Below are 16,451 nucleotides of genomic sequence, written 5' to 3'. Positions count from 1 at the left end.
AAACAGTGTCGGGAGAGCTGAAGCATGGGGTCCCATGCCTATAATCCCATCAGGGTGCGGAGGAATGAGGCTCACAAGTTCATGTGTAGGCTGCATAGTGAGACTCCCAGTGTTTGAGGATAGAAAAAGTATCGGCCAGGTTCAGTGACAAACATCCGTAATCCCAGCAAGCAGTAGGGTGAGGAGGAGGATTCACACGTTTGAGGCAATCCTGAGCTAAAGAGATCTCTCCTTTAAAATAAAAACCCAGTCCAGCAAGATGGCTCAGCCCATAAAGGAGCTTCCTTCCAAGAAGACAACCTAAGTTCAATCCCCTACATCCACTTGAAAGTTGTCCTATGACCTATACACAAATTCACACTAAATAAAAAAAATTTTAATAAGCCCACATCAAATTCTTACAAAATCATGAAATCTCTCCTGACTGCTCTTGCAAAGAACTCCAGTTTAGTTCCCAGTATCCACATTAGGCAGTTATGCCTGTAACTAGTTCTGAGACTGGATACATACTCCTCAGCAAGCATCTACATTCATGAGATGCATGCATATAATTTTTAAAAATAAACCTTTAAAAAGTACTTTATATTAAAAGTTGAAGCAGGAACATTTCCTGTTATATATTGACCTAAAAATTGGCCCCTTTCTCCTTTTTTCTTTTTTCCTTTTTTTTTTTGGGGGGGGGGTCGAGACAGGGTTTCTCCATGTAGTTTTGGTGCCTGTTCTGGATCTTGCTCTGTGGACCACATTGGCCTCCAACTCACAGAGATCTGCCTGGCTCTGCCTGGCTTCCTATAGAGAAGAAAATAGCACATTTAGGTTGGGATTTGTAATTGTTTCACTCACTTCAAATGGGAAAGCTACTTTTGGGAGGAATTGAAAAACCCAGCCAAAAACTAAGTATGGATTTATCAAGAAGATAAAAAAAATATATAAGCATAAGAAATTCCAGTTTTAGCTGCTAATAGTCTAGGTTAAATGAACAAAGAATTTTAGGACAGACCCCCGAGGTGGCCTTGGTCAGCCCAGCTTTTCCCAATCCTGCTTGTATGTCTCAGAACATACCAAGAGTGAACTGACCTAACTTGGGGATAGAAACCTGCACAAGGGTAGTATCCTTGTTCTTTCTAAACTAGGATGTTCTACATGTTTCTGCTCAGTGACACCAGTTACACCTAGAGTACAAAACCCGAAGTGCTTTGGGAGCTTTCAGATGTGGTAATAACAGGACATTCCCATCTGCCCTGGGCAGCTTCCCTGACCTTGGAGGGAAAGTTTATTGGCTTTATTTATCTTTGCTGCCTACCTGTATTATATATTCCTTTTCCTAGTTTTACTGTGTATTGTGTCTCACTAGACTAGACCTAAGAACCTTTGCAGAAATTACTAAAGAGCTTCAGTGCTCAAAATGTAGAAAGTAAATCCCAAAGTAGTATGGTATGTCATTAGTGCTACAAAGTTCAGAGGTGGCAAGAAAGCTGACATCTTTACGAACTAGGATTTGAGCTGTACCTTCAATTGCAGAAAAGGAAGCACAAGTAAAGGCCCGGAAGGAAGAAGCAAACACTCTTCTCTGCATTAGGGATACCCAACACAGGAATGGTGTTCATACATAGACATCCTTGTACACTGAATATACACAATTTTTATTTCCAATTATACTTTAATAAGACTGGGATTTTAAAAGATCCACCTGAACTATGGAAGACACATGTAGTAATATGTCACTCCTGAAATTCTACATTATTTAGCCAAAGGTATTGCAAATGTCATAGTCACAGATAAGCTAATTTGTGGTTAATTAAAAGGAAGATTATTCACTTGGGAATCTTATAGAAATTCATTAAATCTAGCCTAGAGATGAAGTAAGTCAAAGTTTCAAACAATGGAGACATTCTCTTACTGGCCTTAAAAGTAATGGCTATGTTGTGAGCTACATAGCAAGACATAGTGGGTGTTTTGCATTAATTGCTTGTCAGCATCCAGCAAGAAGACAGACCTCAGTCCTACAACAGCAAAGAACTAAAAGCTGCAAGAACTTGAATGAGCTTGAAGACTGAAGAGAACACTAACCTAACCCTGCCACCAAGTTTCAGAGTGTAACCTTGATACCAGTCTTGTGAGACTGAATAGAAAATAAGCCATGCCAAACCATACTCTCTTTCCATAGAAACTCAAAGTGTTAAGCTGCTGTGAAGATAAGCTACACAACAGAAAACCATGGACAGCTCTCAACTTCTGAGACAAAATGTCTCAAAGGACAAGGGTTATGATCTACAAAAAAAGTGAATGATCAGTTGAGTTCATAGAAGCTAATTTGCTTCCTTCCCAAAGGCTAGATGCCAAAGGAATTGCTAATAGTTAAAATATGTATTAGGGATTCTAATCAATTTGTTCTGGAGTTCTGAAACCAAGTAGGTGTATTAAAAGTTATTAAATGATGGGCTACAGATACATAGCTCAGTAGTAGTGTATTTCGCTAGTATATGCAAGGCCCTGGGCTCAGTTGCTAGCATTGTAAAAAAAAAAAAAAAAAAAAAAAAAAAATGGGGCTGGAGAGATGGCTCAGAGGTTAAGAGCACTGACTGCTCTTCCAGAGGTCCTGAGTTCAATTCCCAGCACCCACATGGTGGCTCACAGTCATCTATAATGAGATCTGGTGCCCTCTTCTGGCATGCAAGGATACATTGGAGGCAGAATGTTGTATACATAATAAATAAATCTTTAAAAAAAAATCAAATTATGATGCCACTTTAATTATTTTATATACAGTAGATGACTACATCCAGAAATAAAGTGCTGAGAAAAAAAGGATTCCATTGTTTGTCACTACTTTAAAACTCAGTTACACTCCTTATTGTCTACATTTAAACTCAATATGACACACGACTCCCTAACGACTTGACACCAGCATCACCTTTACCACACTTTACCTTTGTGCCAAGCCTTTTTTCACCTGGTTGTAGCTCTCTCCTCTACACATACACCCTTATCACACTCCCATTGTCTATATTTTAATTAACTCATCAACATCCTGGCTTACAGCTTAGTGTTCATATTTCCTTGCCCAGTCTCCACTACCATGCAAAAGACAGATATATATGTATGGTGTACATGTGTTTGTGTATGAGAATGTGTGCCACATGTATAAAGGCGGATCCCCCGGAGCTGGAGTTACAGGTAGTTGTGAGCAAGAGCAAAAAATGCTCTTCAGCCCTGAGTCATCTCTCCAACCCCTAGTTGCACCTTTTTAGTAAAATGAATGTTCTTTGTCATCAGTACTTTAAGCTGCCCTGGGGGCTGGGCCTGATGGTTCATGCCTGTAATACCAGCATCAAGAGGCTGACAAAGGCCTTCAAGGCCAGCCTGGGCTAAATTATAAATTTCAGGGAACTTGGGCTGCATATGGGGACTTCATTTCAAAAACAAAACCGAACTGCTGTCAGAATTAAACAATGTCATGGTCTCAGTTCCCATAGCGTGAGGCAGATGTTTGTTTTGTTTTCCTGCAACACACCTATTCTCATCCTTTCCCCAACAGAAAAAAAGCATAACAAACGTCAACACAAAATGATACGCCATACTGCCATACGAGTAGGCAGTCCTGAAATATCTGTAAGAACGTAACGCTGGTAGAAGCTGGAACCTAAGCTAGTTAATTGCTATTGCTAGTTTACCTGCCGGTAGTTAGCTTCTAATTTTAATAAATATGCAAATCAATCACCTGAGACTTTCCTTAGATTCGCAGGGCCTGGGGGGAGGGGAGCCACAAGTGCTGAAAACTTGCATATTTAATACGATCCCAGGAGATGCCACTATCTGGGTTCTACACCTACGCCTTTAGATTAGACTTGAGCTGCCCACCGAAGTCCTCTAGACACATGCTGCTGTTACCGCCCGGAAGTCTGGCTACACCAGATGTAACTGATCTGTAAGTACATTTCGCTTTCCAAATTTAGGAAGAAACAAAGTATCTATACCGATCATACATGCAGATCTTGTCTTGAACTGCTGTTTTGTATTTGACAAGTTAACTAGAGCTATGTTTTCATTCCCTATGTCACACGCATTACAGTAGGACTGCGCCGCTGGACACTCCATGACGAACCTTGTAAAAATAATGCCTCTCTTAGGTAGTTCGAAAGCATCTTTCATTGCCCTGCCAGAAACAATACTTACTTTTTTTTTTTTTTTTTTGGTTTTTTGAGACAGGGTTTCTCTGCGTAGCTTTGCGCCTTTCCTGGAGCTCACTTGGTAGCCCAGGCTGGCCTCGAACTCACAGAGATCCGCCTGGCTCTGCCTCCCGAGTGCTGGGATTAAAGGCGTGCGCCACCACCGCCCGGCTACAATACTTACTTTTTAAAAAGAACCACCACCTAGTCTTCTCACTTCTGCTCAAGCTCCACCTAGTCTGATATCATTATCTCCCCTCTGGTTCCCACGCTTGGAGATCCTATAGCCTAGAGGGAAACGATAACTAAAAAGCACTTTCCAACTCCGAGGGGCAGCAGTGCCGGGGCCCCCAAGCAATGCTGAAGTGACTAGTGGGCGGGCTCCTCCTCCTGCTCTAGAGGCGACCTCCCCAAGATGGCGGACGGCAAGGAGTAACTTCCGCTTCCGGTGTGAGCGGCCCGGCTGGGGGGGGGCAAGATGGCGGCGGCAATAGGGGTCCGCGGCCGGTTCGGGCTGCCGCCTTGCGCCGGGCCAGGATGGCTCCTCAGCCTTTACGCTTTGCTGAGCGTGGTGGCTCGAGGGGCCTTGGCCACTACGCACTGGGTCGTCACGGAGGACGGGAAGATCCAACAGCAGGTAGCGGCCAGGGTGCCCCCTCTCTGTCCGCGCCCCGTGAGGGGGGATCCCCGAGCCGGGCCCCTGTGTGGCTCCGCACGGCACCGCCCCCAGCCTGCCTCCCTGTGGTCCCGGCCGGCGGGTTGTGGCTTCCAGCGCTCAGGCTTGGCGCCGCCCCCTCCCCTCATTTCTCCATGCCCCGGCTCCGCCGTGGGAAACTTCTCAGCCTTCCACGGTGGGGCCGCGCGCCGTCCCGGACCCGACCCCGGGAAACCTAGGCTTGAGCTCAGGGTTTAGGAAGCACACATTATTCATCATTAGTCCTGCCTTTGGAGCCTGTGGGCCGGGTCCCGCGCGCCACCACCTCTTCCCGAGGAAGTCGAGAGCAGGTGGCAGTGCCGGGGAGTGCGCGAGTCCCAGGCCGGTGACAACCCTGGGTAGCTTTAGTGAATGGATCGATCACTTGTGCGACTCCTCCAGGCTTCTCTCTCCCACACGGTGGGATTTGTTTCAGGATATGGTGGTTTTAGGCTATGCCGTTAGCCAGGTCATCAGGGGCTCATTAAAGACAACCCATTCTTGCTCCTTCCGAAGGAATGCCAGAAGATGCCTCTGGTGGCGTTGTCTGCATCATTCAGTCTTAGGTGCCCTCATTTCCCAGTGCATTTTGCATTGCTTTTTTACCTAGTTCCTGTAACCCAGCCCGGTACGTAGCATATACAGTTTACTAGATTATTGTATGCTTGAACTGATTTCTCAGAGGACAGACCGCTTTTCTTATGTAACTTTCTGATGCCTGCATTTGCGTTTGTGCTGCTGATGCTTAGAGTACGTGCGCGCGCGAGGGCGCGCGCTCCACCACAGAATCTTGTAAACTTAATGACTTTCAGTGCTTAACAGCAATCAGTTAATGTCCAGCAGACATTTAAAAAGTGAAGTGTGTACTCCATGCAATTGAAGCATACTAACTCTAATATTTTAACCAAAGTCGCGTGAAATTACTGATCGTTTGGGTTAACTGTAGGAACACTAAATCTAAACAAATATAATTAAAAATAGTCAGCCCCTGTCTTTTCATTATACTATTTACTCGCGTGTATTTATAGCTGACTCCCATTTTAAAAGGTTTCTTTTTCAAGAATATTAAGGTCCAGCTTAATTTTCATTAAGTTCCGGCTGAAGCTTAAAAATGTTCTCAGAAACCCTAGAAAATACAGTAAGGCTGTCTTTTTGACATGAGGTTAGAAATCTTGTGTCTATTCTCGTTGTTTTCATCTTTTGTTTGCTGTTGGTGGTTTTCCCTGATGCGCTCGTGAAGGGAGACATTGAATTAAGTCATTTATACTGCAGTTTGGGGAGCCTTCTCCTATTGGCTCTTTTGCGATATATTGTTTCTGGCCACAGCTATTTATACTCTGACATTGACTTCTCCTTCTCATTTTGGTGTCCTGCCATTCTACTGAGAAAGTAGCCCATCTGAAAAGTGAAGGCTAATTGATGGAGATGGATTGTTTATATCCTAAATATTGCAATGGAGAAGTCAAATCAGATTTGGTTTTGTTCTTTAACAAATGCCGTCTTTTGCGCATTGGATCTATGCTTTAGAAGGGAAAATAAGGGTTTTAGTAACTTGCCTCAGAGTAGGGCCAAGTCATCCCTTCAGTAAGTAGTTAGGTAAGTTAGTAAGTAGTTAGGCTTAAAGTTAAGAAAGCAAGTCTTTTTCATTTGTGTCTTTTTTAATGACCCCTTTCATTGACTTTTCCAATTCTTCTCTGCATATTAACAGTTGCAGCATTGAGTTCTGGCAGCCATGAAATTTTATTCTATAAGAAACAAAGTTGCACACAACAGTGTAACAGCTGGAGGGTGGGGATAGGGAAGATGGAGTTAATCTAAGGGAAAATCAGTACAAATAAATAAAATAGGAATTGGATATAGTGGGCAGCTTTTGTGTTGGGCTCCAGTAACTGCCTAACTCTTGTGCCCTTTCCTGGCAATAAACTGAATTCAGGTAAAATCTAATAAATATAGTTTAGATTGCAGTCAGTGGTCACATTGGGTATATATTAGTACGTAGATTTGTGGATATTATAGTTCTGTTTGTAAATTCAGAAACATAGGGTCCAGTATATATACTGTATCCTAAGTGACATATCTAATTCTTGGTTCTTGGTTCTGTTACTCAACTGAGAACAGAAGTGTGGTTTCAGTTTTAAAATGACCTACTATCAAGAAGAAGCCATGGGCAAACTGAAGTAGAAAAATCTTAGAAAATTAGAGTGGCAAATGCCTCTCTGATTATTTGAATTATAATATTTAAACTTTTCCTAATTATATATAAGTCATTACTTTTCCACAGCATAGTCATTTTTCCACAGCAAATGTGGAAGTGTTTATATGAATTAAAAATGAAAATTGGAGCCAACTGTGGTGGCACACAACTTTAATCCCAGCAGTTGGGAGGCAAGAGGCAGGTGAATCTGAGTCTGAAGCTAGCCTGATTTACTTATTTAGCAAGTCCCAGGCCAGCCAGAGCTATTTAATGAGATCCTGTCTCTCGGAGGGAAAAAAAAATCAGGCTTGCCTGAAGTGTACATTTAATTAGGGGTATTTCCATTATTGTAGTTAGTTTTAAGTACAGCATGGAGTCTTTACCAGGAGAAGTGCATATTCATTGGATTTTTATATTTCAGCCTTAGCAGACCCTAAAGATAGATAGCCACTAGTTCTATACTGCAGGCTTGTGAATATGCAAATGTGGAAACTCACTGTCCATGGGTGGGTTGAATTGGGGCTTCAGTCAGACAGATCTACATTCTTGCAGGCAGCCTCTTCACAGTAAAAGCTGGGGTTGCTGCTGGCAACAGCACGTGTCCAGTGCATGCCATGGAAAATCAGAGTGCTTCTTTCCATGATCCCTGCCTCAGCTGAGAAGCATCCCTTCCTACCACTGAATTCACAGGAATGTCTTCTAGGGAGTCATGGAGTTGGGGTGTGAAATGAATTTTCCATTTGCTATGTTTCTTTCCACCACAGACAGACAAAGATTAAGAAAAAAATTGCCTACAATTGTGAGCTTTTTCTCCACTTTGGGTTCTGGGATAGCTCTTAGCATTTGCTGCCCCCTGCACCTGGAAATCAGAAAGACCATCTGTCCTCATCGTCTTTCCTGCTGCTCTGACAAAATACCCCAACAAAAATACCATAAGGGAGAAAAGGTCTATTTAGCTCACCACTCCAAGTTACAATCCATCATGGGAAAGTGGGGAGAGGTCAGGGTAGTAGGAACTTAAGGCAACCAGTTAGAAGCAGCTACTCACAATACAGCCATAGAGAGCAATGAGTTAGCACATACATGCCCATGCTCAGCTCACTTTCTCCACTTTTTATGGTTGAGGCCTCAAACCCAGGAAGACAATTCCCTGAGACATGCCCACAGGCTGATTTAATCTAGACCGTACCTCATTGAGACGCCCAGTGGTTCTAGATTATGACAGATTGACAAAACTTATCCTCCCACCTTTTATCTCAATTTATTTAAGCAAGGGTCCTTAACTTGGACTCATTTTGTGAAGTAGATGAGTGCATGCTATTAGCCAGTTAGCATGAGGATCTACTGTGTAATTAAGCCAAAATAAATAAATAGATAGATAGATAAATAAATAACTTGAATTATCCTTAGGTGTTGAAATGAGGCTTCATAGTTAGGTTTAGTGGTACACATCTGTAATCCCAGCTCTTGGAAGTGGAGGCAGGAGGGTCAGTAGTTGGTTATCCTTGACTATATAGCAAGGTTATGACTGGCCTGGGCTACGTGAGACCCTGTCTCCAACACAAACTTGTGCTCGAGACACACACGGAAGGAAGGTAGCATGCTTCAATTAGAGCATGTAGGCAGCTTCTTCATAATCATAGCTGGGACTGTTGCTGGTTGATTTTGTGAAGAATAATCTTCTAGACAATATTTTCAAGTATTTTTTTATTTTTTAATTAAAATATAATCACATCACTTTCCCTTTTCTTCTTCCAACCCTTCCCATATAACCCTCTGCTCTCTGAAATTCACGGCCCCTATTTCTTTAATTGTAGTTAAATACTTGTGTTGTTTAATTTTGATGTTCTTCACTTAACCGATAATGTAGCAGCTTTTCCTTTCCCTCCCTTTCTCTCTTCCTTCCTTTTTCTTGTTCTTTGTTTGTTGAGACAAAGTCTCATATAGCCTAGGTTTGCCTCAAAGTTACTATGTAACAGAGGTTTGCCTTGAACCATTTGATAATTCTGTTACCATCTTTGAAGTGTTGATATTACAGAAATACCCATCAGGCCCAGGTTTTGTTTTGTTTTCTTTTTTTCCCAAAGTACCTGCTAATTCACTTGCAGGGAAGGTTAAATAAATTTTGAGATTAGCCTTTGACCCTCAACACTCACTGGTATCCTATTTCTTTAGTTTTTGTGAGTTTTTGTTTTGTTTTTAATTTGTCTGTTTTAGAAAGGTTCTCCTGTATCTCAGGCTAACTTCAGACCCGCCACGTAGGATGACTTTGAACTTTGTAATCCTGAGGTTATAGGTGTGTACCTCTAGGCCTGGCTCATTTCATATCAGATGAACTCTTGAATGTTGCAGCTGTTAGTGTGTAGGCTTGTTCAATTAAGAATTCTCTCTCTCTTCAGCAGTGGAACTCGGCTTTCAGGAAGCACCACTGCTGTTACCACTGTCTCCGCATTGTAGCATTTATTTCCTTGACCATTGTAGCATTTATCTCCTTCTCCTCTAAAGTTAGAACCATCAAGTTTCAATGTAGGGGTAGAAAGTATTTTCTGTGGGGAAAGGATTCTTAAAGAATACATGTTACAGTACTGGAAAGATAGCTCAGCAGTTAAGAGCACTGACTGCCCTTCCAGAGGATCTGGGTTCAGTTCCCAGCACCCACATGGCAGTTCACAACTGTCTGTATCTCCAAGATCTAACACCCTCACACAGACATGCAGGCAGGCAAAACACTAATGCACATAAAATAAAAATTAATAAATTATTTAAATTTAAAAAAATACATGTTACAACTTAGTAACCTTTTTTATGCATCTAATGAGTAGCATTTAGTAGTGACAACAATTATAAGTGTATTAATCTACAGTAGGGTGCATTTTGTGCTATTTGAAGTACATGTTTTTCTTCGTATCACTCCAGTAAGTAGAAGAAGGAAACATAAGAGCAAATGTGGAAGTAAAGAAGGCTTATCCAGTCCATTTTCTTCCAGTTTAGATTTTTTCAGCCAAGTATTTCATAGTAAATTTAGGATAGGTGACAATGGGGGGTGGGCCTCAAGTAAGTGTGAGTTTATTTGGTGATTGTGTGATCATTTGCCTCGGTCAAGCACATGTCTAGGGAGCGCAGATGCTTTTCATTGCTCATGCTGCTGATGCATAAAAGCTTACTTATCCCTTTGGCAAAGCACACTTGCTAAGTCACGTTCAGCAACTCTTGCCCAAAGAAGAGATACATCACATGGAGTTGACAGAGGCCAAAGTCCCCATGGCACTGCTCTTCAATAGGTTAGAAGTGGGTGGACTATTGGATTTGGGTCTGGTGGTAATTTGGCAGATTTGAGAGGAGCACAATGCACAGTGACTCAGCTCAGTTTCTGTGCTTTTAAGAAAGGAGACTGCCTGGTTATGGTGTACCGGGATATGACCCAGATTCTTCCATAACTTCTAACCTAACCCTTCCTTCTCTCTAGCCTTTAGCTAATCATCCTTGAGTACCTAATCTCACTCCAGCATCACACACATACACACACACACACACACACACACACACACACACACACACACACACACTTTGCTCTGTTTGTTATAAGCATCCTGAGTATGTTATGTTCTCCCTTGCTTCTGTCCTTTGCACATGTTCCTCTCAGGTACCCTCATCTGACTAACTCCACAACTTGTGTGTCATTTTCTTTCTTTGTGTTTTCATAGCATAACTGAATTTCTTTCTGAAAGCATTTACTGTCCCATGCTCTGTCCATTTACTTACCTTAGTGCCCTCTGGACCACTGACTGCATTGGTCCAAAGAGGGTCTGGATACATCCACCTCTACAACTCCAGCATCTCCCACACTGTCAAAGCACGCAGATGACAACATATAATTAACTGTTGATTGGCATCATGATGCAAGCAAGTGTGATAAGTGGATTCTGCCTCTTAGACATTTACAATTGCCTTTATGAAGCCAGTGTTCACTAGTTTGATCATCATCTGAAGATAGCTTGTAGGAAGTCTCAGACTTGTGAAATATTTTGAAAGATCCAAGTAACCCATCAATCAATCAGCCCTTCAACTCTCAGAAGGGGTGTGGGCTAGATGAGAAGGGCTGTAATCTCAGGGACCACTCTTGCCTGTCTGCTGCTGATCAGGTTATGCTCTGCAAGGGATAACATCCTCTCTTCCACTGGTGTTATACACAGAAGATCAGCTTTATTGCCTGACATGTAAGTCTATAGAAAAGCAATGAGAAAAATGATGAGTAGGAGAAGAATGAGAGAGCAGGCGGTGTAGACAAAGGGTGGCAGCTACACTGCTGAGCAGGGGTTACAATCCGCTGCGTGCCCAGCAGCTGTTGTGGTTTGGAAGCAAACTGCGTACTGGCAGTGAGGAATAGGAGGGCTTGCCAACAGGCCAAGTCAAAAATTAGCACAGCTTTGCACTCCGGTATGTGGAGAGCAGTACCTGGGTCTCAGTTATACTCTCTGATGGCAAAAGTTAAAACAACAGAAGCTCCTGTGTGTGGTTCTTTGGCAGATAACTCAAGAGTCATGTGTGTACTCCCGTTCTCTCAAAGCCAATCCAGTCAGCCCTTTATCCCTACAGCTCTCATATGGACACCCAGGGCTTCCCTCATCACCAAACTCAGTTCTCAGTAACCTCAGCAATCTTACTTCGCCTCTTAGCTACCTAGTGGCAGCCTCCTACCTTACTGAACTATTTACTTTCACAACTGCCAAGACCCAGACTGTTTTTCTTCTGAGCCCCTGGCCATGACTTTTCATTCTTTTCCGCTGGATCCCCTTACCTTGATGACTCTTACTGGCTGGTGTGCTGCCTTGCTCCCCGACCTGATGGTCTCATGCAGTCTCCTGCCACAAAATTTGACCTCCCGAGGACTTCCAAATCTCATCTGAGCTCCGTGTCTCCTGGGCATCTCCACTCAGAATGCCATCACATGTACACATGCCTTAAACCCAACCCCACCCCAAACTTCTTCCATTCACCAAATTGCTGAGACCCCAAATATTGGTGTTTTCTTGACTCTTTTATTCTCTGTTCCATACCTGGCCCAAAAATAAGCGTCATTTTTACTTCCAAAGTGCTTCCCAATTCAGCCATGTGTTTCCACTTCACTTCTGAAGCCCTAGTCCAGACTAACTCTGCCTTAAGCTTGCTCTGTGGCAAGTGAGTGTGTATCTTTGTATCCTGTCTACGAGTGTTTGTAAGATGAGTTCTTAGAAATGGAGTTAACTGGTTCAAAGAATGTATTACACTAGTTTTCCTAGGTATTGGCAAATTATCGTGCTAAAGGATTATGTCAGTATTTGAAAATGCCCAACAGTAGTTGGGATGTGGAAACCTTTGTTCATAATCTCACTTCAACAAGAGATCATGCACTGCCCTTAGGTAAACAGCATTGTGGCCATCAGTAGGAGTGGCTGGCAAAAAGCAGCCTTCAGTTTCATTTTCATGTCTTCCTAGAAAAATTAAATTTTTACCACTAATGCATATTTCATACTTGTTGTATTGCAGCAAAAGAAATAAGTCATGTTGATTTCATCCCCTGAGCAGTGGGTTAGTAATGAGGTTGAACTACATCCAGTTGCCTCTCTTTAGGGCAATGATTTCCAACATATACTGGCAAAGTCATCCCCAGCCATTGAGTTTCCTGTCACCTCAGTAACAGTGTGGCCCAGTGTCTCAAACTGATTGTAGTGTGTTTTCTAGGATTTGAGTAACTAAGAATTTTAAAGCTCAAACCTTGTATTAATTATATCTAGGCTTAGTAAGTACTTATATTATTTTCTATTGCTGCTGTTTGAGAAAGAGGAGGAGGAGACTACAAATTTAATGGTTTAAAACAACCCAAATTTATTGCCTTCCAGTTAATAAGGCTAGAAATCCAAACTGGCACTCATAAGCATAGTCCAGAGGACAGCATCACTGAGCACCTTCCTGGAGGCTCTGGGCAAGGCCCGCCTTTTCTAATGCCTGGTGGCTGCCAACATTCCTTGCTCTTGGGTCACATTTATTGCATCTTCAAAATCAGCAGCAGTGTACCCTATGACCTCACTTTCTTTCTCTGTCTGTCTCTGCAGTCTACCTCGTGTGTGTGTGTGTGTGTGTGTGTGTGTGTACACTCTCCTTCTATATAATTACACTGTGTTATACACGCCTGATATCCAAGCTGTGTTCTCTGTCCTAATTAAGACAGTCTGATTAGTAACAGTTCAGCTGGTTGATGATATCTTCATTCTCATTTGCCATATAGCATAATGTTTTTGAAAGATTAGGGATCTGAGCATGAGAATCTTGGTTGGGCCATTATTCTGCCTGCTACTATATGTTCAGTACTTATTTGCTGCCTGAATTAAAGCCACAGCTGAGTTACATATAAAACTGCTATCTGTAATATAAACAGCAGTTGGGAGAGAGAGGCCGGAAAATCAGGGGCTCTCACATTCAACCTCAGCTACATAGGAGTTTGAAGCCAGCCTGTCTCAAAGGGGAAAAAATAGTAACAGAATCAGCTACATTGTTTTCATACGTGTTTACAAGAGCTTCTTGACAGATACATAGGAGAAATAGTCCATGACGCTTGTCATCTCATCCAACATTTTATTTCCTTTCCTTGTAAAGATACAAATAGTCTAGCTGAAAGTATATTGTTTATGTTTTCCATGTTGCATAAATTCTAAAATATAGTTTAAGAGTTATTTGTTGCTTATGTTGGAAATGTTAATTATCTTGCTTATCAGGAAGACATGTTTGACATGAATGTTCTTGCAGATTGGCTGAAACATTGTGAACATTTAAATCTAGGTAATAGCTATATGATACACTTCACATGTCTGAATTATGCAAGATTAGGCATGTTTGCAACCATTGTAACACAAATCTTAAAGGGTCTTATTAATAAAAAACTTGGGGCCAGGTTTTGGGGTGAATGCTGAATGATCAGAGAAACAGAACAAGCCACGTCCAAGCTCACCTTGCCAATCCCTCAGCTGATCCTGTTTCCTCAGACTGAAAGCCTCTGAATCCTCATCCGAATGGATCTCAGCTAAACTGCTGCTAAAAGCTAAAAGCTTAAAAGAGCTCTAGTTCCTGGTCCTCACGCCTTATATACCTTTCTGCTTCCTGCCGTCACTTCCTGGAATTAAAGATATGTGTCACCATGCCTGGCTGTTTCCAGTGTGGCTTTGAACTCAGAGATCCAAATGGATCTCTGCCTCCGGAATGCTAGGATTAAAAGCATATGCTACCACTGCCTAAACCTATGTTGAATATAGTGGCTGTTCTGTTCTCTGACCCCCAGATAAGTTTATTGGGGTGCACAATATATCAACCACAAACCATGGTTTCTAGAAACTGCAATAACAAGAAAATAAAATCCAGTTGAGGGTAAACTTCAGAGGATAGTGGCCACAAAATTCATGTGATGGTCAAGGATTCATTGCTTTTGGTTAAGTTTGGTTTTAATTTGATAGCTTGATAATTCTTCAAACTGAGACTAGTTTTAACTTTCACATTAAATTATTGTACAAGTCCTCTGGCAGCAAAAATTGAAGTAAATCGGTTATCTTTTTTTATTTTCTTTTTTTTGTTTTTTTGGTCTTTCAAGCTTGGATTTGTAGCACAAATCTTAAAAAGTCTTATTAATAAAATCAAACCTGAGGCCAGTTATTGGGGTCAATGCTGGTAGATCAGAGAGATAGAACAAGCCACATCTATCTCACCTTGCCAGTTCCTCAGCTGGTCCTGTTTCCTTAAACTGGAAGCCTGAGTCCTCATCTAGAATGAATCTCAGCTGAACTGCTGCTCAAAAGCCTGAAAGCTTGACCAGCCAAATGCTTCTAGTTTCTGGTCTTCACACCTTATATATCTTTCCTTTCTACCATCACTCCCTGGGATTAAAGGCTCACTTTCTGGGATTAAAGGCGTGTGTCACATACCTGGCTGTTTTCAATGTGGCCTTGAACTCACAGAGATCCAGAGGGATTTCTGCCTCTGGAATGCTGGGATTAAAGGTGTGAGTGCCACCATTTTCTATCCTACATATCTAGTGGCTTTTCTGTTCTCTGACCTCAGATAAGTTTATTAGGGTACACAATATTTTGGGGAACAGATAAGGTGTGGAGAGAAAGGTAAGGGCCAGAAGACACTAGCTGGTGCATTTTTGGAGTTCTCCTTGGATTCACATCTGTGACAAGAGCTGTCTAGATGAATAGCTAAGAGAAAGCTCCCAGACCACTCTCCAGACCAGAGCTTTCACTTGTTACAGTTTGTTTAAAATTAAATAAAACAAAATTGTTTTCTAGTACCCTCAAGTTTGATGTGTACAAAGCTAACGTACTTATAGGTAGAAATTTTCATTATAAATATAAGCAGTATGCACTCACTGTTGAAAAGAGAGGAAGCACAAGATATTCACCTAGAGCCCCACAAACTAGAACCATGCTTTTAAAATATTGTATAGAAACTATCAAATTTAGAGTGAGGCAGGAAAAATATTTTTAAGTATAAAAGAAAGATCAGTATAAAGCCCACAGAGATTGAGATTAAAATGTTTTCAGTTATTCCTGTGTTCCTAAAGGCTTATGGAAACTAACTGTTTGTAGGAATTGAAATTGATTCAACTATTTTGGAGAAAATTAACCAAAAACATAAAGTGCATCTGACTTAGACATTCTCTTCAAAGGGAAGAACATATCTAGACTGCTGTCCCAAGAGCACGTGTGGAAGGATGCTCGCCACAGTGGTTTGTTTTGTTTGTAAGGAAAATAATAAGTAACCTAAATTTTAGTAAGAAAGTAGGGCTTTGTTAACCCTGAGCTAGGCACACAGCTTTAATCCCACTACTTTGAGAGGCTGAGGTGGGAAGATCTAGAGTTCAGAGCTAGTCTGGTCACACAGTGACAACCTGTCTCAAAACAAAATATTACCGACTAAAATTGAGGTTGAATTAGTGATACAGCTCTGTTGGTAGAATGCTTGTGTCCCAACACTGCATAACTGGGTGTCATAACCCACCCCTGTAATTCCAGCACTTGGGAGGTGGGCCAGAATTTCAAGGTCATCCTCAGCTTAACAGAGACCAACCTGGGCTACATGAGACTGTGTCAAAAATAAATTGCCAGGCAGTGGTGCCACACACCTTTAATGCCAGCACCAGAGAGGCAGAGGCAGGTGAATCTCTGAGTTTGGGGCCAGCCTGGTCTAGAAAGGGCCACAGTGAAGCCCTGTCTCAAAAACAAAACAACAATAAATCAGGGTTTGGGAAGATGTCTTCATAAGTAAAGTGCTTTCCCTTCAGTCCTGGAGACCCGAGTTCCACACTGTAGAACCCAGAGAAAAGAGTCTGAGTGCAGTAGCACATGAGTATAATCCCACCACTGGG

The 16,451-nt window shown here is 42.0% G+C and overlaps 1 protein-coding gene across 4 annotated transcripts in view; it reads left to right on the top strand.

Moving 5' to 3' along the window:
- The first annotated feature begins 4,610 nt into the window (after positions 1-4,610).
- The window catches only part of Ttc17 (tetratricopeptide repeat domain 17), a 105,676-nt gene continuing 93,835 nt past the window's right edge, over positions 4,611-16,451 (top strand). For 2 of the 4 annotated variants that reach the window (XR_013050605.1, XM_042275780.2), the window contains exon 1: positions 4,626-4,806. Coding sequence is in view for 2 of the 4 variants with exons in the window: in XM_042275780.2 (XP_042131714.1) it covers positions 4,648-4,806 (159 nt within the window). In the remaining 2 variants the exon portion in view is untranslated. Of the gene's footprint in view, positions 4,807-16,451 lie in introns of all 4 variants that reach the window. The other 2 variants (XR_013050606.1, XM_042275781.2) reach the window with 2 other exon arrangements.

Source organism: Peromyscus maniculatus, chromosome 4, assembly GCF_049852395.1.
Source record: "Peromyscus maniculatus bairdii isolate BWxNUB_F1_BW_parent chromosome 4, HU_Pman_BW_mat_3.1, whole genome shotgun sequence".
Lineage (NCBI taxonomy): Eukaryota > Metazoa > Chordata > Mammalia > Rodentia > Cricetidae > Peromyscus > Peromyscus maniculatus.
This window is presented reverse-complemented; position numbering and strand designations above follow the sequence as displayed.